Raw genomic sequence first — 23,607 nt, forward strand, 5'->3', positions numbered from 1 at the left:
ATAATGCTTTATAAACGACTTTATGATATGTTGCACCATTGATAAATAATAATTTCAATGCATTATTTGTGGTTATAAGTTTTAAGAGCATGATGCATTATAAAGGTATTCTTAAAGCATTATAATGCATCCATAATGACACACACACACACACATGGATGTTTAAAAGCAGACTTGATGCCAACACTTCAAGGTTCCATTTGTTAACTATATTTAACGCATTAACTAACAATACATTTGTTACATTATTTATTGCTAACATTAGTTAATAAAACTACAGCTGTTCATTGTTAGTCCATGTTAGCTGCAGGTTCATTAAATAACAATAATAGGTAAAACCTTGAATGTATTCGTAAATGTTGGATTCAATACTAACAAAGATTAATACATGCTGCAGAAGTATTTTTCATTGTTCATTTTAACAAATGGAACCTTATTGTAAAGTGCTACTGATTTTTTTACTTTATTTAAAGCAGACAAGGACAACTTCTTATAAATATAAATACTTGTGACGTATGTGCATTCACATAAAAAAAATCCCTTATGTGCATAAGAACAAGCTTTCGTTATGTGTTTTGTCAGAAGTTGTTTACACATAAGCCTTTGGAGATTTCTGATAAAGTAGAAAACTAAAAGGGACATGGTCACACAGCTACGTGCCTATGAGCAGAGTGGCAGTGTGGGAAGGAAAGGGTCTGTTGGGGTTTTGGTGAGGGGGTGCAGCGTGTGATCCCACTGCAGCTGGGGCCCTTGACCCTACTGATGTCAACACACTGTGTGATCTAGCAGCATGAGGAGATGGTGTCGTGCTAAGATGTGAATGACTCCTTCTGTTAGAGGCCTATCCAGTGGAAATGCCCTGAAAATTAATTTAGTAGGGCTGTCTGCAACACTTTGCTTCCGTAAATTTGTGTTGTAAACCCTTCTTTGTTTTTGGTCTTTGCTCTAAGGGCTTTTAGTCTTATCAGTATTTCAGACAAGGCTAAAATATGAGGCATTTAGAGTATGCTTTTAATCAGCTTTTTACTGGCACACATGATGTCTTGTAAATGGTATTCAAAAAGAAAAAAATTCTTGTCTTGCTGAATGCTTTAAAAAGCATGCCCAACAAAGGTTAAACTGGTACACCAGAGATATTTTGTGGCTAACGTGGCAAAATATGGCATTTTTATATTCCAATACTTAATCTTTTTATGTTTTGAATAATTTATCATAAAAAAAAAAAAAAAAAAAAATATATATATATATATATATATATATATATATATGGACTTGCTGTTGGAGTCTTTGTTTTGGAAAGGCTTGAATAACATTAGTGAATGCATGATGTGTAAATAATTTGTCATTGTCCTGGACCTCCACTGCTCAAGGGATCCAAATCCATCAGCATGCTCACCCTCATCCCATTTTAGCATTCCCCACCTAGCATTTCATGGGATTTTTGGAACAAAATCCTAGAAAATTACTAAACTTCAATTTTATAGCCTGGTGTTAATGGAGAGTGTGAATATCTTCAGAAAAAAAAAAAGATAAAATAATCTTTTCACATTTGCTTTAAAAGATTCGGAAATTAAAATGCTGGTCAAAAGAACTAGATAATGCAACAATTATTTATTTATTTATTTTACTATATAAAAAATTTACTGCTTCAAATTCTGACCAAACTTTCATGATGTGCCACTGTCAGTGTATTTGCCCATATTTGGTCCTTTCTGTTCCTGTCCTTATCATTTGTTCCAGGTGTTTCCTGTTTAGTTTTATCCCAGATGTGTCTTGTCATCCCCTCGTCATGTCATGTGTATATATAATGTGTGCCCTATTCTTAGTTCGGCGTCCGGTATTGTTTGTCAGCCTCCTCTGTTATGTGTGTTTTCCTGGTTTCCTGGTTGTTGAAGTCTCCTCGTTCCTCGTTCCTCGTTCCCTCACATTAGCTACTGTGACAGAAACCCTTTTCACTTTTCCGACTTTGATGAAGTTTAAATATATTTATCAATGTTTTTTAAATTTATAATTTTAATCTATGTAATGTACATTTATAACATTATACTTTGTGTTTTATTACCATGACATTTAATAAAAAATAAAAAAATTGGTTATTGCGTGAGTGTTTCTAGTATAACAGCTGAGGGAGTGATGGCATATTTGACATCTTTCTCTCTTCTGATATTTCTCTCTTTTTTCTCTCTCTCTTTCATAAAAAAACAATTGTGATTTATTTTAATTTTTTTTCTATTGGGACATGGGAAAGCAAGAATTATATTTGTTGTAGTTTGTTAACCATTGATGTTGTTTCCTAATGATGACTTCCACTTCTGAGAACCCCCGGAAGTGAGAAAAGGATCCTTTTTAAAAATGACCCTTAATTATGTTTTGTGCAGCCATTATACTTTTCATGTTCTACGGTATATATGTAGTCGACTTGATTTTATTTCAGGCATTCAAAGGATCAGTCATGAGTGCGGTTTGTTATCGCTGAGGTGTCTGTGTTGCTGTAATGTGTTGCCTGGCTTGAGGGCAAATGTGTGAATCCACTAGTGCATGTCTCTCACGCAGGTGAAGAAGCAGTCTCACCCCTCTAGAGCTGTCCTAACTGCAGTCTCTCATGTTTGTTCTCTGTCTGTGTCTTTCAGGTCAGTTGTGTTTACAAGACCATTTGCCATTACGCTTCTGTCAGACCCTCAAGTGGCTCGGGCAATGTCAAGTGCCTTCAGTCCATGTAAAGTGCTGCAAGACCTGCGGGCTGCCATCAAGGGGCAATGATCGCATTGCAAGTCGCTGAGATGCAGGGGGATTGCAGAATGAATGTTGTAAGCCATGGAAAAAAATATTACACAAATACTCAAAGCAGCTATGGACCAATCCATCGTTGGAAAAACTGGTCTGGTCTGGTCAAGCTGTTGCCATTGACCAACAGTTCGTCAGGGAGCTACTTTATCCCTACATACAGTACACATACAGTAAGAGGTGCTTATTTTCGCCCATCATCTCAGATAAGTGGTAGTAAAACAGTTAAGTGGAACATCTTGCCAGCTCACTATAGACTGATGCAGGGATGGTATATTTTTAGCATGTAGAGTTAGCATTTTAGCTCTTCTGGTTCTGTCGTCCTTAAGTCAGTAGGTTTATTGAATTATGTTTTTGTAAATGCCTGAAATAAGGTTTATGGTTCACACAAGCACATTATATTTTCATGTTTTATTCAATGGCTTAAATACATCAGTAAAACCCACTTATGATTTTACTTCTACTCGTCTTGAAAAGGTTGGTTGCTAAGAAGAGGCTAAATGGGACTGCATTAAATGTCATCACACCAAAAAAAAACAAAAAAAAACAAAACTCATCTGCTCACTAACCAGCTTTCAAAACCTTGTCATGTTTATAAATGGGATCTTGCAAACTGTTCTACTTTCAGGGATTTTTTAAAGAGTTGTCAGAAGCTCAGTGGTGATTCTGAAGTCATGAGACTACAAAGTAGTTTTTTTATTGCCTACATAACTTTTACTTCTGACAAAGAGAGAATTAAACATGTAAGAATCTAACATTTATTGGTCACAGAACTTATTTCCTGCAATAATATAAAAGCAGATGGAAAAATACAGCCGCTTTTTTGTCAAGGGTGATGCTAATTTCCAGGTCAACCCACAAAAATATGTCTGGTATAGTAATTAAATATTTTTTTTCTTATTAGCATTTGACAGAACAAATATATTCATAATTTGGCTATTTGAATCTTTTTTTTTTTTAAACTCTGTCAGGAATTTATGATTGCAGTTCGAGTATCAGAACCACAGATAACCACAAAGCAAGAGCGCAATTCCACATAATTGCAAGTTTGCAGATGTTTTTATTTATTGAAGCTGATAGCAGATCAGATGTAAAACCAGTAATGAAGTACCTGGTGCTGCAACATAAAACGGTGCTAAAGGTAGCGAGCGCTAAGCTCCTCGCTCAGTCTAGTGTTGGCTGGTACTTGAATTCTATACACACTATTTATAGTACCTTAATTTTATATGTCTGTATTACCCTTTGGATTAATAAACCTACACAGAATAATAGATCAGTGTACCACTTTTCGAAATGTATACAACATAGAATAGCTTAATGTCTGCTTTCATAAAATATAAAGGATTTCTTTTTAATGCAGTCATTGTATTACTCTAGTGTATAAAATGAGATACAACTGTTAGAAAAACTCATTATGTTTGTCAAGTACATGAAATATTACACTAAGTAAATGTTTAGTATGGTTGTTTTTACTTTTTTTAATAATACATGACCACTAACTGTGCATTCATTCTTGAGATGCGATCACATCTGTGAAATTTCTGCAAAGTTTTGTGGACAAAAAAGGTCTATTATTAATAGTGTAGTAATGTACAGTATGAAGCTCAGTTCACACAGAGCAATATGTCATTGAAATTTCACAGACAAAAAGGGTCAATTTTTATGTCTATATTAAAGATATGAAGCACAGCTAACATAAAAATTACTTTCAAACCAAGCTTTTTCTTGGTTATACTTCTTTTCTGTTTCTCATCACAGCAACTTCAGTGTAAAACTCCAGATTGTGCAGATTCCCATTTAAATGATTGCATATCTCAATGGACGCCCATTTCTGCCACAAAGAAATAAAAAAAGGTAATTGTGACTTTTTATCTCACAATTCTGACTTTTTTCTCAGAATTGCATGATACAAACTCACAGTTCAGACTTTTTCTCAGAATTGTGTAATATAACTCACAATTGCGAGTTAAAAAGTAATATTGTGAGATATAAAGTTGCAATTATGAGACATAAAGTCTATGAGAACATATCAGTCCCCAAGACCCCCCAACCCCAACCACCCCCCCCCCCCCTCCAAATTCGCAATTCGGTAAAAAGATGTAAAAAGATATTCAGAATTGCAAGATATAAATTCGCAATTTTCGAGAAAAAAGTCAGAATTACAAGTTTTTGTCTCAGATTTGTGAATGTATATCTAGCAATTCAGACTTTATAGTTGTATAAACTGTGCTGCATATTCTCTCTAACTAAACCAAAAATAAATTATACGTTTTTCTTAATAACAGTTCAGGTATCATTTGGTTTTAAGTGGAAAAGAGGAAAACTTGGTAGTACATTTAAAAAAAAATGTATGCATGACACTAAATTAATTTTCATCACTCATTCCTCCAAGGACCATGTAATATAGCTGCAGTGTTCATCATTTGTTCATGTTTTGCTCTGATTCCGATAATAGGCCTGTGCTGCACTACTAATCAACATCAAAAAGAAAATGCAACATATTTTGTTTTTTCAAGTTGCATGCAATTAATTTGTAATAATGTTCATTTCAGTTCAAGTGTTTGTTTAGGCTTGTCATTCTGTGCTTAGCTGATGTTTCAGGACTGTCCAGTATGTAGAAGTGGGTAATACTTTACAATCAGATCCTTTTAGTTAACATTAGTAAATACATTAACCACCCATGAGCAATACATTTGTTACACTATTTATTAATCTTAGTTAATCTTAGTTAATGAAAATACAACTGTTTTTCAGTTTTTAATAAATGTTGATATTAACATAAATGCTTTAGAAATATTTTTCATTGCTAGTTAATGTTAACAAATGGAACCTTATTGTAAAGCATTACATAGATATTTTCTGGTTTACATATTGGCTTTTATTAAACATTGATTAATTTTGGGCACGTATCATTGTCATATTAAATATTATTGATATTGCACTTCTGTAACACCTTTATTTTTTGTACTTCTTTATTAAATAGTCTTTTGTTAAGTAAATTATGTGGCAACTTTATAAACCAACACACACACACACAAATGCAATTCAAGAATAATGTCTATAGCCTTGAGGCTAGAAAACCAGAAAGTAAATGAATACAATATTTAGCCTAAAATAATCTCATGTTTTGAGTCAGACTAGAACTGTAAGTGTCTGTGTCTGTGGTGCATAGCAAACTACAGCGTTTCATCTAATTTTGGACTCATTCCTTTAAAGGTCATGTTGCTTAGCATTTGGACTGTGTTGAGGCTGTTTCACTAATGTGAACTTTTATCAAATATCAAATGAAATCCGTTATTTGAGCACCGAGTAGACTGATGATTTAAGTATAATTATATAGTTTGAATGTAATAGAGTGAGTTTTCATTTAGTCTGTGCCTGGGGATTGTGAGTTACTTAAAAATCCAATTTAAAGGAATGGGATGTTTCAGGATACATTTTTCATAGAGGACCTCATCTAACCTTTGGTTATTAACTGCTCCTGAATAATTGAAATTGAACCTATATGTGTAACTGTGAATGCTGTGTTTACTTGTTTGCTTTCATATTATTCAGATATTTCTTTTGATCAGTGCTTCAGTCAAACAAGCCCATTAAAACCTCTTCAATCTATTAGATCTGATGTATGACAGTAACGATAGTAATTATGCATGTGATTCCATTCTCTTGTGCCCAAAGTAGCTAATGAAACGAAGAGGTCTGTCTGAGCACCAAGCTTTGATTCTCCGTCATTAAAAGGCTTGCCAAGAGTTTGTGCATTTCCTTGCATTGAATGCCCTTTTAGTCTTCAAAAGAGACATTAAACTGCAGAACCTTCTTTCAGAAAGAGAAACAGTGCCTCACCATGGTTAAATAATTCATTCTGTGAATCCTTATGAGAATTCATTAACTGCTCCTGGTAGTAATTTTAATTGGAAATGTATGTAAAAAATAAACCCTAAAAGGTAAAAAGTATATATTTTAAAGAATAATATTGGCAATGGTAGTGTACAACATTTTTCATGAAATTAATCTATGAATTGTACACTACTCAAATGGTCTTGCAAGTGGGGAAACTAAATCTGTGTGTTGGTAAATGATTGAGAATATCTAGAAATGGCTTCAAACATTGCATTTTGATGCACAATGGTGTACTGAATTATGGAAATTCTAGTTTCAGCACACTATATTAACGAAATTAATAAATATGATAGAATGCATTAGTTTGTCAAAAGCTACAAATAATTGTAGGGATAAAATGGTGGAGCTAAAACAATTTTTGCTCAGAAATTGCTTGTAAATTTCACAGTGAAACTAAACGTGAATTTTGAAGTAGATTAAATAGTATTTTCATGTACTTCACTAATCTTTGTTTTATTTACGTCAAACAATTTACCATGTATATTTGAGTAACTATAAGCTTTGTATCATTTAATTTCAACAACATGCCAATATAAGTGATTAAATGACTCTTGTTATGGCCATTTCTTGTGTGGTAAAAGGAAATTACTGCAGCTGCAAACTTGCAGACCATCATTAAATCCACACCTTATACTGTGTATATACTGTATAACATATATAAATAAATAAATTGTCAATTAATTCTCTTTGCAGCAGTGAAGTACATGGTGCCACCATAAGATCAAAAGAGTAAAGAGCTTCTTAGAAGTCTGGGATTTAAGGGCATTTCCAAGCCATGTAAAATCAAATGTTTCATTAAAATGCAGCCACGCTGATCCACCAAATTCATTTAAGATCAGAACAAAACATGCTTCAGGAAGTTTTGAAGAAACCCAGGGTAGCAACAAGGGGTCTAAAAACAGCTCTTGTGTCTGAGTGTGAATTTCACAAAATTTCTCGTAGTCCATGTAAGAAACCTTCCAGCACTTAAGAAACTTCAAAATGTCCCTCCAAAGGGGGCAAATGGATGTACTTCATCTGTACAAGTGAAATCCATTATCCATATGACTTGTTGTCAAAGAGATTCTCATTAAAAAAAAAAAAATGGGTTGGGAAGACAACCAACATCACCATGGGTTGCTTCCCTTATTATTGCACAACAATAACATACACACCTTTCTCTTTTCTTTAATGTGTATTTACCATAGTACCTTTAGAAAAAGAAGAGTGCCTTAAAAAATAACAGAAAAATAGGACAGTTACATGTTTTCTTCAGTTTGATTGTTTTTGGGCAACCTTGGTTTACCCACACGCCACACTACCAAGAATATATAGTCTATTAAAGTGTATTATTATTATTATTATTTTTTTTTTTTTATACAATACAATTGCTTATACAGTACATGCTTTCTTAAACTATGGCTCCTAAACTATGGCAAACTATTTTAACCCTTATAAAAAAAATTTGCATAGTAACTAAATTCAAACATCAATTAATTAGCCATTTACATGCCAAACTATGAGAATATGTAAAACTCTACTAGTCTTTTGCTTGTTCAGTGAGCAGTTGAGTGCACAGAAGTTTTTCATAGCACTCATAAATACATACATGCAAACACATACTGCATATACAGTAAGTATTTATTGTATTACACAATTATTTTAAGCACAATTGATGAACTGTAAGCATTTAAAAAAAACTGTAATAAGCAAATTTAATTTCCCATTGTTAGTTACTTCTCAAGTCTGGATTTGTAAATCAAGTTAGCAGAAGTTTCAGAATACACTTGTTCCATTTCCCTCTTTGGCTGCACAGTACATATCTTAAGATCATTAAAATATGAATTGATCAGATTTTTAAAAGGAATCATACGAATTGCAATATTCAGTCTGTAACAGTGTCTGGTCTGTGTTTCCCTGGGTGTCCACTAGTGGTCTCACTTCCCCATAGGCACCTCACCGCAGGCACTACATTTCCCACATAGCTTTGTCCCTTCATCACAGTTAATTGCACACCTGCTATTGCACTCAGCTGTCTCCACTTCCTTCGTTATCCTGTCTATATAAACCGGTCTGTTTTCTATCTGTGTCATGGAGTCCTTATTTTCCATCACTCAGTTTCCTTGTGTTCCCTTGTAGTTTCTAGTTTTGAGTTTCTTGTTTTCTGTTTGTTTTGTTTCTGGACTGATTTATGGTTATGACCTCTTGCCTGTTTGGATTCTGAATTTTGGATTACCCAATAAACACACTGCTTTTGGATCTCTCGTGTCCTATCGTTACACAGTCACACTCTTTTAAAGCAAACATTTAATTAGGTATTTATCCTTGACATTACAGTTTGCACTGGAAGAGTGCAAAGAAAACCAAGATACATAATTTTGAATTTTAAGAAATTTAGACAGGTAGACAGTACAGGTGCTTCTCAATAAATTAGAATGTCATGGAAAAGTTAATTCCAGTATTGACATGGAGGATTATAATGTAACAAGAGCTCGCTCAAATACTGAGAGCAATATTTTAATATCTATACAATGTTTAATAGGGAGACAGTGCAGTGTTGACAGGACCAGGCTAATATGGTCATACTTCCTGGTTCTAGTAAGAACTCTTACTAGAAAGTGATAGCTAAAAATCCTGTTATCATTTACTTACCCTCATGTCGTTCCAAACATGTATGACGTTTTTCTATGAAACACAAAAATTATGTCTGATTTCCACATACAACAAATAATAGTTTAGACTCATACTTTCTTAAAAGTGTTTTCTTTCTTAGTGTTCCTGTAGCTCAAGTGATAGAGCATTGTGCAAGCAAGCAAGTGCAAGGTTGGGGGTTCGATTCCCTGGGAACACATGATAGGTAAAAACTGATAGCTTGAATGCACTGTAAGTCGCTTTGGATAAAAGCGTTTGCTAAATGCATAAATTTAATTTTTAAATTTAATTTAATTTAAAAGTATTGTTTTTGTTTTTGCTGAAGAAAGAACCCAGACAGTAACCAGTGTTGGCCCACATCTGGCCTGCATGGATTTCACGCAAGCCAGATGTGTGCCGGATCTGGGCCAACACTATGTTGCTTTCTGGGAATGTCATACAAGTTTGGAATGACATCAAGGAGACATTTCCCTTTTAAACACCATTGACCAATAGATATAATATAAAGCTTTACTAAAATTGTTTGGGAGGCAGACACACTCTTGAAGATTAAATCTAGATTAAAGACCCATCTCTTTAACCTGGCTTACACATAATACTCTAATGTGCTTCTAATATCCAAAACCATTAAAGGATTTTTAGGCTGCATTAATTAGGTAAGCCTGAACAGGGAACACTTCCCATACTTGCTACATCACTAGAAGAATGGCATCTACGCTAATTTTAGTCTGTTTCTCTTTTATTCCGAGGTCACCGTAGCCACCAGTTCTGTATCCCGATCAGAGGGTCACTGCAGTCACCCGGATCCAGTACGTATCCAGACCAGATAGTGAATCAGCACCTAGAAATGTGGTTTTATTAACAAAGTTCAGGAGGAGTACGATCAGATAATCATCCAATTTGGCACAGGTGCATCTCGTTTAGCTAATCATCTTAACTAGCACACAAACGTATATATATCCAGTCTTCCTACCTCCTGTCCCTCCTGTTTTTTCGGCATGGACGGTTTGTCAGCATTCGGTTTGCTCTGTCTGTCATCTTATCACAGACCCAATTTTCCTTCCGACGAAGATATCTATACCGGGGATTTTTCAGATCTGCCGCTTTTTTTGCCGTCAAACACGGCCGCTGAACACCAACAAGCGTTAAAACGTTGTGGCCAAAAGACTGTGCAAACCCCAGAGCTCGCCTCACTTGACAACACGATTGTCCCGCCCAAGAACGGGCTCTCTTAGAATGCTGGATCGCACTAGCAGCAGGCATTCAACCAGCCCGGGCCATGCCCCAGTTCTCACCACAGCAAGCCTCTCTTGCTTCCCGCCACGGCTCAACCTTTCACTGCGGCTTTTCCAGCCGTGGCGCAGTTCGATGCTGCCTCCACAGCGGCGAAGACCGTGTGTTATAGTGATGTGTCATTCGTGAATGAATCTTTCTTTTTGAACGAATCTTTTAGGTTGTCATCCACACTGAGTGAGTTTCATATGAGTCTGAACGAGATCTAGAGCTCTCATTCGTGAACGAAAGGACTGAACCAGTACACATGTCAGGTTGAATGAACGGATACATGTCGTTCGTGAATGCTATGAACTGGTACATATCTTATCTCCTTCGTAAACAAAATTAATGAGAGTAAACCGGGTCAGTTGGCCATTTAGCATGTCAATCTTGCAAAATGCAAAGCGCAGTTATAGGTACTGTGCAAATACGCTTGTTTTCATATTTAGCATACAAAACATAATTTCACGTTTAATCCCCGATTTATGAATGTGAATATATAGGCCAATATACAAACTTTCTGTCCAAACAATTAAAATGCTAATTATGCAAGAAAACCTTGTGCTTTGTTCATCTGAACAATTTAAATAGACTTTATAAATTGAATGCGATTATGCATACATTTTAATAAAGCCAAATCAGTTTTTGTAACAAGGGAATTAAGACATCAACACATATGACACTTTTTCGCCACCTGCTGGCTTATTTTGTGTAATACGAAGAAATGGTCACTGACCGAATCATTTTGGTGAACGAACAGAAAATGAACGAATCTCTTGAAAGAATCATAATTTCACCACTAGTGCGTTGTAATCAATACATTTTCAGGTGAAGATTCTAAATGCAGGTTTCGCGGCTAAAGTTTGTTAAACGACGTTATGACTTCTCTCTGTCGGATGACGATGCCACTTTTAACCACGAAGCAAAGGCATTTTTCCAGAGTTGTCATCCACACTGAAATGTCTGTTCCAACAGGAACGTATTAATGTGGACAAGGTTTGATCAATTGTCAAATCGGGTAACCAATTGATAAGCTGGCAGCACAGTAGGCTACCCAGACATTTTTAGCTTGCCTCATCAAATGTTACTAACCCTTCTACTTTCCCGCAGCCAACAACTACAGCAGCCGAAGCAAGCATGAAGCTACTTTTACTTGCAACACTGGCCTGCACATCCCAGTATTTCCACCCTGTTACTTCTAACCCCCTTTTTCTTTTCAGTGTCCTCCAACTCACGTAGCAGACATTAGCATTACGCCGCCTCTGCTTGCATTGCAGGTTACACAGGTTCTTCAAGACATCACATACCCCAGCCCCTTCCTATGACCCACAGCAGCTGAAGCAAACTTGAGGCCGCCTCCATTCGTAAACGCGCACTCAACTCTTCCGCTCCCTCATGCTACTAACCATTTTTCTGTTCAGTGGCCTCCAGCTCCAGATTTTGTCAGAAGGCAGAGGGCACCAAGACCTATTAGCAGTCAGACCGATTATATATCAAAAAGTTCACCGAACCCTCTTCAGCCAACCCCTCTAACGCCAGCCCATCCCCATTTACTCAAACTCGTTATCTACCATAGCTAACTCTCCTAACATCCCCCTATCTATCTATAATGGTCAATCCTCACTCCAGCCATCCCAGCAGTGCCCGCCCCTGCAGGAGCCTTTTTTCCATATTTCCTCTCTGCCGCAGAAGTGTCTGCTCCCACAGGAGCTCTCTCTGTATCTCCCCACTGCCGCAGCAGTATCTCCTCCTGCAGGAGCCTTTACTGTATCCCCTCACTGCCGCAGCAGTGTCTGCTCCCGCAGGAGCCCTCTCTGTATCTCCCCACTGCCGCAGCAGTGTCTGCTCCCGCAGGAGCCCTCTCTGTATCTCCCCACTGCCGCAGCAGTGTCTGCTCCTGCAGGAGCCCTCTCTGTATCTCCCCACTGCCGCAGCAGTGTCCGCCCCCGTAGGAGCCTTTTCTGGTTTTCCTCACTGCCGCAGCAGTGTCTGCTCCCACAGAAGCCTTTTCTGTTTTTCTTCACTGCCGCAGCAATGTCCGCTCCCGCAGGAGCGTCTACCTATATTTCACCACTGCTGCAGCAGTTCTAGCTCCCGCAGGAGCCTAAAAAAAAAACACAATCTCTGATTCGTCTATACTTGATAGCAAAACTATCGCTTACTTCATTAAATAAAGGTGGACCAAGAAAGGAAAAGCCACTACATGTAAAAAAATGTATGTCCATTCTCCAATTCAACCTCATCAGGCTCGCTTTTCTTATGTCCAACTCCAGAACGCTCAATCTAAATTTGCATTGGACCCTCTCTTCATCAACGACTTTGGTTCAAAAAAAAAAAAAAAACTTAACTGATCCTTGCTCAATTAGGCCTACCCGCAGAAAATTTTCCAACCACTCATTTCACATCGGGGCAGCAACTTCAGCAGCTCAAAATGGGCCTCTCACAAAATCAGACAGAGGCCCTCGGTTGTTGTTCATCAGACATTTAAAAAAAAAAATTACATCAGGTATGATCAACTCCAAAAAATTTTTTAAATTAAATTCAGCATTTTAAATCATGTTGTTTACTTGATTAATCGAAGACTCTCCTTCCAAACGCAGTCAGTTATCGCTTCTTCGGTCAAAGTAAGGGCCCTCCAGCCATTGTTACAATCTCCTAGCCTATTCAGCATCGGACAGGGCTCTCCCTTCCGGTGCAGCAGGGCAGTGGCTCCCTTCGGTCGCAGCGTGAGCCTTTTGTCTGTCATTGAGTTGTGCTGCGCGCTCAGCGGCGGACGGGGTTCTCCCTTCCAGTGCAGCAGAGCCAAAGGCCCACTTCGGTCATTGTGACAGCCCTCCATCCGATGCATCAAATCACGCCTCGTATACAGTCGCAAGGGAGATTCTCCCTTCCGGTACAGCAGAGCCGCAGCTCCCTTCGGACGCAGTGAGAGTCCCTCCATCAGTCGCATTTTTTCTGCTTGTTCAGGATCGGACAAGGCTCTCCCTTCAGCAGGAACGTGGCCCCTTTGGTCGCTGTGAGAGCCCTCCATCCGATGCTTCAAATCATGCCTCATATCCAGTCGCAAGGGGGACTCTCCCTTCTGGTGCAGCAGAGCCGCAGCTCCCTTCGGATGCAGTGAGAGTCCCTCCATCAGTCGCATCTTCTTGCCTACTCTGCATCGGACGGGGCTCCCCTACCGGTGCAGCAGACCCACGGCTCCCTTCGGTAGCAGGGTGAACCCCCCGTCTGAGTTATGTTGAATGCTCAATGGCGGACAGGGATCTCCCTCCCAGGGGAATATAGCCGCTGGCTCCCTTCGGTCGCAGCAGGAGCCCTCCATCCAATGCATCAAACTGCGCCTCGAATCTTCTTGCCTATTCTGCATCTGACGGGGCTCTCCCTTCCGGTGCAGCAGACCCACGGCTCCCTTCGGTCACAGGGTGAACCCCCCGTCTGAGTTATGATACATGCTCAAGGGCGGACAGGGATGTCCCTCCCAGTGGAATAGAGCCGCTGGCTCCCTTCAGTCGCAGTGAGAGCCCTCCATCAGACGCATCAAACCATGCCTCGCATCGAAAGGGGGACTCGCCTTTCCGGTGCAGCAGAGCCGCGGCTCCCTTCGGACGCAGCAAGAGTCCCTCCAACAGTCGTATTCCAGTTAGCGTCAATCAGGGCTCTCCCCTCTGGGGCAGCACTCCTGATGCAGCAGAGTCGCGGAACACCTACGGAGGCTGGGAGAGCCCTCCGAGGCGTAAAACCATGCCTCACATCAACCCGCAATGGGGGACTCCCCCTTCCGGTGCAGCAGAGCCGCAGCTCCCTTCGGTCGCAGTGTGAACCCCCCGTCTGAGTTATGTTGCATGCTCAACAGTGGCTAGGGATCTCCCTCCCGATGGAGTACAGCCGCCGGTTGCTGCCCTATCCCATTTTTTGATATCCAGCATCGTGCTCCTCTAATAAGTGGCACGGAGGGCTCGCCGGTAAGATGTTGCGAGCCGCAGCTCTCGCCGAACACTGCATGGGCTCTCCAGGTCGCAAAATATGCCTACTGTTCGCCTTCAGATTAGATGTAAGGGTGAACTCGTGAAATGTGGTTTTATTAAGAAAATTCGGGAGGAGCACAATCAGATAATCATCCAATTTGGCACAGGTGCATCTCGTTTAGCTAATCATCTTAACTAGCACACAAGCGTATATATATATCCAGTCTTCCTACCTCCTGTCCCACAACAGTTTTTTCGGCATCCCTCCTCCACCCCAACTCCTCACTTCTAATCTTTTTATCCCAAATTAGGGATAGGGGGAGTTATTTGGGTTCGGGCTATGCTCCGGGCCCGGACCCCTCCCCCAGGACAGCACGCCAAAATATGCCTACTATTCGCCTTCAGATTAGATGTAAGGGTGAACTCGTGAAAGGACCTCTACAGCCCTGAAAGACAGCGGAGACCAGGAACTAGATGAGCCCGAGAGACAGATACACAGTCAAGACCTTTTCTCCTAGATGACCATTGAGACAAGACCACAGGAACTAAATTATTTTTCTGCACAATCTGACTTTGCTGCAGCCTGGAATTTAACTGCTTGTGTCATCTGGTCAGAGAATAACAGAGAAGAACAACAGAGGCTGAAACTGTTCCAGCTTGGTTACCCAAGTAATTGCTTCATGAACATCTCATCGCTGGTTGGCATCAATCATCTGATAGACTTATGAACTCTCCTGCCAAACATAGCCTTATATTCCTAGTTTGGACCAATTTAATGTTTAACTGAAGTGAAATATGACAAGGTTGTTCTTTAATGTGTTTTTCAATGTATACGCATTGGACTTTGAATCACCAGGGTATTGTTTGTCCAAGTAAAAGAATTAAAAGTAGATCCAGTAGTTGTCCACACACTGAAATTACAGTGCCAAAATGTTTATGTACAAAACAGTGTGTGAGTAATTTCAGTGGTCATGTGTCTTTATTTGTTTTGTTGTCCTGCACATATGCCTAATTCTGGCTATTTGATTAAATATGTAGTAAAACAGTAATATTATAAAATATTGTTACATTTTAGAAGTTTTTTCTATGTACATTTTTTAGTTTTATGTAATTTATTCCTGTAATGGCTCATTTAGTGTAAAAAAAATCAAACAAACAAATATTCAAACATAAACTATTTTGAAGACAATTTTTGGTAACTCTTTATTTTGATTGTCCATTTTGAACATTCTGTTGAGAATAATAACATTGCACCTACATGCCAAATAACTCTTATTAGAGTGTCCGTAGACATCTCAATATCTGCTAACCCTTTATTGTGATGGTCTTCCAACAGAGATCCTACCGACTACAAGTAACTTTGCAAGTACCTGTCAGTTTATTCTAACCCTAACTCTACTAGTCTTCTAAAACTCTACTATCACTTTAATGAGAGTTAATAGATATGAAGGTTCAATATTATTAACTGTATAGTCAATATAATGTGTTAAAGGACCATCAAAATAAAGTTAAACCATTTTAAACCATTTTGAATAAATCTGTTTCTTAAAAAATCTTAATGACCCAAGCTTTTGAATTTTAGTGTACATCTGTGCTCAAAGGACACTTGATGAAAGATAAAAATCTGCAACAATCTTTATAGTCTTTCTGAATCTTACCTCTACTTTTCAGACCCATTTTTGCTTTCTAAAAGAAAAAGAAGTGAAGAAATTAACTACTGTATATGAATGGTTTTCTTGATCTACGGTGATCCACTTTAAAGTTAGCATAAAATCAAAACTAATTTGTTCTTGTAAACAGGTCATCCATATTTGTTGAAACTCTTTTTTAACCTCATAATCCTTCTTCAAAATTGCATTAGAAAATTATATACAACAAACGAATAAATACTTTTTGATCCTTTTATTTGATAAGCCTCAATATTTGTTTAATGCCTACTTGAAATAATATTGCTATGTTTTGCATCTTATTTATGTTCATGTTAGCTCCTAAAAGATTAATTATATTCACCATGTCAACAAGTAGCTTCCACAGGGGATGCAAAACGTGTACATTGTAAATGCATATTTGAGTTTCACTTTTAACCTTGTTGTCTGACCCCTCTTTTTAAACACTCAGAGCCCTCACACAGTTTAATCTAGACCCCATTTAAAATCTGTCTAATTCGGCCTATTAGGGCGATCGTTACAATATGATGATATGATAATGCAGTCAATACAGATATTTCTTAAAAACATTAAAAACAAGCAGGGCTATAACTTAACCCATTAATAAAGTCACTGCATGTCTACACCGGACACGAGTGGCGCGATACAATGGTCTTTACAGGGGATCTGTATCTGGGGCACTAGTTGTTCTGGTCTACGCTGTCTGTCAGGGCTGTAGAGGTCCTTTCTAGGTGCTAATCTACTGTACCATCTGGTCTGGATACGTACTGGATCCGGGTGACGGCAGTGACCCTCTGATCTGGATACAGACTGGAACAGGTGGCTACGATGACCTCGGAATAAGAGAGAAACAGACTAATATTAGCGTAGATGCCATTCTTCTAATGATGTAGCAAGTACATCAGGTGTTATAGGAAGTGTTCCCGGTTCCGGTTTACCTAATTAATGCAGCCTAAAAATCCTTTAATGGATTTGGATATTAGAAGCATATTAGAAGCATATCAGTGTGTTTTGTGTAAGACAGGTTAAAGAGATGGGTCTTTCATCTTGATATTAAAATGTGTATGTATATGTGTATGTATGTGAATATATATGTGTGTGTATATATATACAGTGTTGGGAAGGTTACTTTGAAAATGTAATAGGTTACAGATTACAAGTTACCCTGTTTAAAATATAATAGTAGTGTAACTTTTTCAATTACTTTATTAAAGTAATGTAACTAATTACTTTTGAGTACTTTTTGATTACTTTTTTAAATTTGTGAAAATTAAAGAATAATAAATAAAAGCATATTCATCAACTTAAATACAGTTATCTAATAAGCATGTGATGTATACTTTGTAATAAACTCCTGAAACATTGGTGTTTTTTTTAAACTGCTGTCTCTGTATATGATGATAGTTTTCTCAAAATAAGTAAAATGCACATGATGTGACACAGAGCAGTTCTAGAAATTATGTTTATGTGCTCGTGTACTCCTATATTGAGGCAGCAGAGGTTGAAAACACTGCGAGCTTCAGTAGGCCTATTGTAAATGAAACCATGTCTTTGCCATTAATTTACAGGAGGGGCGGACTGGGAAAAAAAAATCAGACTGGAAAATTCAAACTCATACAAACAAATTCATGGACAAAATTTTTTTGTATGGACCTGACATAAAAAAAGGTTTAAATCTTTAATTTGGGGACATGCTAAATAATTAAAAGTTCTCTCCTGAACTGCACCTTCACTTCCATTTTTCTCTTCAGTCTCTTTATTTTGCCCTGTTATCCATCTCTCTCATTACTTTAATACTTAAGATTGAACAAAACTATACTTTACAATACAATACTCTACAATGCTATATATAGAAAAATCCTAATACTGTACACGAGTCATGTTTTCCCTTACAAAAATTAACCATGCTTTTATTAGCCTATATAAAAGTAAAATAACCTTGTTTTGTTTGTTTTGTTTTTTTGCAAATGGATTTGTATTTATTTTTAAATAAATACATTTGTAAAATAATTGTACATTTTTGGTTACCACAGTTAAACAATAGTAACTGTTTTCTCTGGATTTATAGTTAAACATTAAAATGTTAATTTTCGTAAGGGTTGTGTTGTTGTCTGTATAGCTCCCCCTAAACCTATAAAAAAATGATTTTTTTTCAGCTAAATTACTACTGTAACATTACAACAGATAATAATGATGTCCTTTATATAGTATTTTGAGTGATGACTGATGAGCAACGTGCTGCTGCTTGATTAAATAAATAAAAAAACAAAGACATAAAAGCATCTTTACAGATGAAACTGACCTGAAACCCTGAACAGGAGTTCTGCTTCTCTGCTCCAGCAGTCCACTCTATTCTCTCTCTCTCTCTCGCATTGATTACTCTGAGTCTGATCCAAACCGTTTGGCGGAGGCGCGGAGAGCGCGCGAGTCACGACTAACACTTCATGACTTATTAGAGATTTAATTATCAAATGGCGGATTCGCAAATGATCGCTTTAGTACATTCGGCGTGCAATTATACAATAACAATATTAAAATGGAGGGCAAAATCGGCTGCCAGGCCACCGGGAATTGCCCCGTTTCTCCCGGTGTCCAGTCCGCGCGCCTGATTTCCACAGACACGCAGAATGTGCAAGTCATAGCCTATATTGCATTTTTGGGGCTTAATATTGACAGACACTAGTCCATGTCATGTTTTGATTCAAGTGTACTGACCTACTTTTGATTTAGTCATCCAAAATGTGGCATATTCCGTCCGCGTTAGGCATTTCGTTTTTATGACTGGATTCTACGAACCAGACTGTATTTCCGCATCCCGGAAATTATTAGGGCGTATGTCTCAGAATAGTCAGTGCAATTTGGGAAAGAAATCAGTTAAATCTGTATGTGGATGTGTGTAAATATTCAAATGTAATCCCCTCTGTAATCGTTAAAATTTCATAAGTAACTGTAATTTAATTACTTATTTTTTCGTAGTAAATATATATATATACACACACACACATATATATATATATATATACAGTAAAGACCAAAAGTTTGGACACACCTTCTCATTCAAAGAGTTTTCTTTATTTTCATGACTATGAAAATTGTAGATTCACACTGAAGGCATCAAAACTATGAATTAACACATGTGGAAATATATATGGAATTATATACATAACAAAAAAGTGTGAAACAACTGAAAATATGTCATATTCTAGGTTCTTTAAAGTAGCCGCCTTTTGCTTTGATTACTGCTTTGCACACTCTTGGCATTCTCTTGATGAGCTTCAAGAGGTAGTCACCTGAAATGGTCTTCCAACAGTCTTGAAGGAGTTCCCAGAGAGATGCTTAGCACTTGTTGGCCCTTTTGCCTTCTGTCTGCGGTCCAGCTCACCCCTAAACCATCTCGATTGGGTTCAGGTCCGGTGACTGTGGAGGCCAGTTCATCTGGCGCAGCACCCCATCACTCTCCTTCTTGGTCAAATAGCCCTTGATGCCTTCAGTGTGACTCTACAATTTTCAGTCATGAAAATAAAGTAAACTCTTTGAATGAGAAGGTGTGTCCAAACTTTTGGTCTGTACTGTATATACAGTATATATATATATATATATATATATATATATATATATATATATATATACACATACACACACACACACACACACATACACATACATACACTGTTGCGGCAAACCGCCCGTCACCCTGCCTTCCCTCATTAGTACCAGGTGAAACGAATCTGCAATCTGTTGCATGTGCCTGGGATGGATAAGGCAGCGCACCATAATTTAATTATTGGTATGCACCGGGAATTGACGCTACAGCAAAGAGCAGTGCTGACTCAAAGAAAAATGAGTATTAGAGCTTGATATCAAACACTGTGCGGGAGCGGGTACTCACCAAACAACTGTGAAGTGAAAGCCATTTTTTCACTGTCAAGTGTTCTGTTTACCTGTGCGCAGTAGCTTTAACTTAATGTGAGATATTTAACAACTCCTATGTGCTGTATAATAGGCCTGGTGAAATATTCATGTTTTAAATGGTTCATTAACTGAAGCTACTGATGTTCTGTGTAAAAGTTATAATTAAGTCATGTTAAACATGCTAATTTATGCATTTTATTGGGTTTGTTGGTGATTTACACTGTTGGTTTATTTATATCTTTAAAGGTTTTTCACCTACATCCTCGTGTCGTGTGCTTCTTCACCCCGTCACACTGGTGGAGAATGCGGGCATTGCAGTGAAGAAGTCACCGACCAGGATCCCACTACATCACTATCACCGTTTACTTGTGTTATTGACAGACTTTTTTTGCCGGGCTTGTTTTCTCACGTCCCCTTCCTGTTTCCCCAGGTGGCGCTCCTCCCCCAACGATGGAAGATCTGTTAAAGCACCTCACCAAGGTGAGCATCCACCAGCAACAGATTATGGACATGTACAGTTTATCTATCTCTGTCGCTATTGAGGGATTCACATGTGATAAATGCAGGGAAATAGTTAGGCTGACAGAGAAGATTTCAGAATTAGAGACACGCATCCAAACTTTAATTGAGGACAGTAAGAATGTTAGGGCTCTAGATATGGCTTTGGATGCGTCTAGCTCAGGGATTCCTGTACATTGTTCGGTTCCGGAAACAGAGCCCCAGCAGCAGGGCAACTGGGTGACGGTGAGGCAGCGTAGTCGTGGGTCAAAACAACGCTCTTCTGTTCCGATCAAAACATTAAACAGGTTCTCCCCACTCAGTGATGCACCCACTGAGAAACCTGATGAAAGTGCTCTAGTTATTGGTGATTCTATTGTACGGAACGTGAATATAGAGACACCAGCCACCATAGTCAAATGTTTACCGGGAGCCAGAGCGCCTGACATCTTGGCAAATTTAAAAGTGCTGGCTAATGCTAAACGTAAATACAGTAAGATTGTTATTCATGCCGGCGCTAATGATGTTCGACTTCGCCAGTCGGAGATCACTAAAAATAACATTAAAGAGGTGTGTGAACTTGCAAGCACGATGTCAGACACTGTAATATGCTCTGGTCCGCTCCCTGCTTACCGTGGTGATGAGATGCATAGCAGATTGTCATCACTCAATGGCTGGATGTCTAAGTGGTGCCCACAGAATAACATAGGTTTCATAGACAATTGGACAAGCTTTTGGGGCAGACCTGACCTGTTTAAAAGAGATGGTCTTCATCCCTCCTGGGGTGGCGCCACTCTTCTCTCTAGAAATATGGCAAATAGTCTTAGTGTTTATACTTGACTAACTGGGGCCCAGGTCAGGAAGCAGACAGACTGGCTAAACCGACCGTCTGCTAGCTGCCTCCCGTCACAGAGGTCAGTTAATTCTCAGCACATAGAGACTCTTTCACCTAGATATCACACTATAGAGACTGTGTCTGTTCCCCGAACTAGAAAATACAAAAAACGTCCAAACCAAGTTAAGATTAACAATTTAATTGAGGTTCAACAAATAAAAAACAGAAGCAATATGGATAAACAAATGATAAAGCTTGGCTTATTGAATATCAGATCCCTTTCTACGAAAACACTTTTTGTAAATAATATGATCACTGATCATAATATAGATGTACTCTGTTTGACAGAAACCTGGCTAAAACCTGATGATTACATTATTTTAAATGAGTCCACCCCCCAAGATTACTGTTATAAACATGAGCCACGTCTAAAAGGCAAAGGTGGAGGTGTTGCTTCAAATTATAACAACGTTTTCAGGATTTCTCAGAGGGCAGGCTTCAAGTATAACTCGTTTGAAGTAATGGTACTTCATATAACATTATCCAGAGAAACAAATGTTAATGATAAATCCCCTGTTATGTTTGTACTGGCTACTGTATACAGGCCACCAGGGCACCATACAGACTTTATTAAAGAGTTTGGTGATTTTACATCTGAGTTAGTTCTGGCTGCAGATAAAGTTTTAATAGTTGGTGATTTTAATATCCATGTTGATAATGAAAACGATGCATTGGGATCAGCATTTATAGACATTCTGAACTCTATTGGTGTTAGACAACACGCTTCAGGACCTACTCATTGTCGAAATCATACTCTAGATTTAATACTGTCACATGGAATTGATGTTGATGGTGTTGAAATTATTCAGCCAAGTGATGATATCTCAGATCATTATTTAGTTCTTTGCAAAATTCATATAGCCAAAATTGTAAATTCTACTTCTTGATACAAGTATGGAAGAACCATCACTTCTAACACAAAAGACTGCTTTTTTAAGTTATCTTCCTGATGTAACCAAATTCCTTAGCATATCCAAAACCTCAGAACAACTTGATGATGTAACAGAAACTATGGACTCTCTCTTTTCTAGCACTTTAAATAAAGTTGCTCCTTTACGCTTAAGGAAGGTTAAGGAAAACAGTTTGACACCATGGTATAATGAGCATACTCGCACCCTAAAGAGAGCAGCCTGAAAAAAGGAGCGCAGCTGGAGGAAAACAAAACTAGAGGTATTTCGTATTGCTTGGCGGGAAAGTAACATATCCTACAGAAAAGCATTAAAAACTGCTAGATCCGATTACTTTTCTTCTCTTTTAGAAGAAAACAAACATAACCCCAGGTATTTATTCAATACAGTGGCTAAATTAACGAAAAATAAAGCCTCAACAAGTGTTGACATTTCCCAACACCACAGCAGTAATGACTTTATGAACTACTTTACTTCTAAAATCGATACTATTAGAGATAAAATTGCAACCATTCAGCCTTCAGCTACAGTATCAAATCAGACAGTGCACTATAGACCCCCTGAGGAACAGTTCCACTCATTCTCTACTATAGGAGAGGAAGAATTGTATAAACTTGTTAAATCATCTAAACCAACAACATGTATGTTAGACCCTATACCATCTAATCTCCTGAAAGAGGTGCTTCCAGAAGTCATAGATCCTCTTCTGACTATTATTAATTCCTCATTGTCATTAGGACATGTCCCCAAAACCTTCAAACTGGCTGTTATTAAGCCTCTCATCAAAAAACCACAACTTGACCCCAAAGAACTAGTTAATTATAGACCAATCTCGAATCTCCCTTTTCTGTCCAAGATACTAGAAAAGGTGGTATCCACACAATTATATTCCTTCTTAGAGAAAAATGGTATATGTGAGGATTTCCAGTCAGGATTTAGACCGTATCATAGTACTGAGACTGCTCTTCTTAGAGTTACAAATGATCTGCTCTTATCATCTGATCGTGGGTGTATCTCTCTATTAGTTTTATTGGATCTTAGTGCTGCCTTTGACACAATTGACCACAACATTCTTTTGCATAGACTTGAATACTTTTTTTTGGCATCAGTGGAAGTGCATTAGCATGGTTTAAATCGTACTTATATGACCGCCATCAGTTCGTAGCAGTGAA

General features: G+C 38.1%; 1 protein-coding gene across 1 annotated transcript in view; it reads left to right on the forward strand.

Moving 5' to 3' along the window:
* Positions 1–4,795, forward strand: part of LOC132126053 (A disintegrin and metalloproteinase with thrombospondin motifs 7-like) — a 92,753-nt gene extending 87,958 nt beyond the window's left edge. The window contains exon 24 of the mRNA XM_059537054.1: positions 2,631–4,795. Coding sequence (XP_059393037.1) covers positions 2,631–2,779 — 149 coding nt within the window. The 3' untranslated portion in view covers positions 2,780–4,795. The remainder of the gene's footprint in view (positions 1–2,630) is intronic.
* The last annotated feature ends 18,812 nt before the right edge of the window (positions 4,796–23,607 follow it).

Source organism: Carassius carassius, chromosome 3 (genome assembly GCF_963082965.1).
Source record: "Carassius carassius chromosome 3, fCarCar2.1, whole genome shotgun sequence".
Lineage (NCBI taxonomy): Eukaryota > Metazoa > Chordata > Actinopteri > Cypriniformes > Cyprinidae > Carassius > Carassius carassius.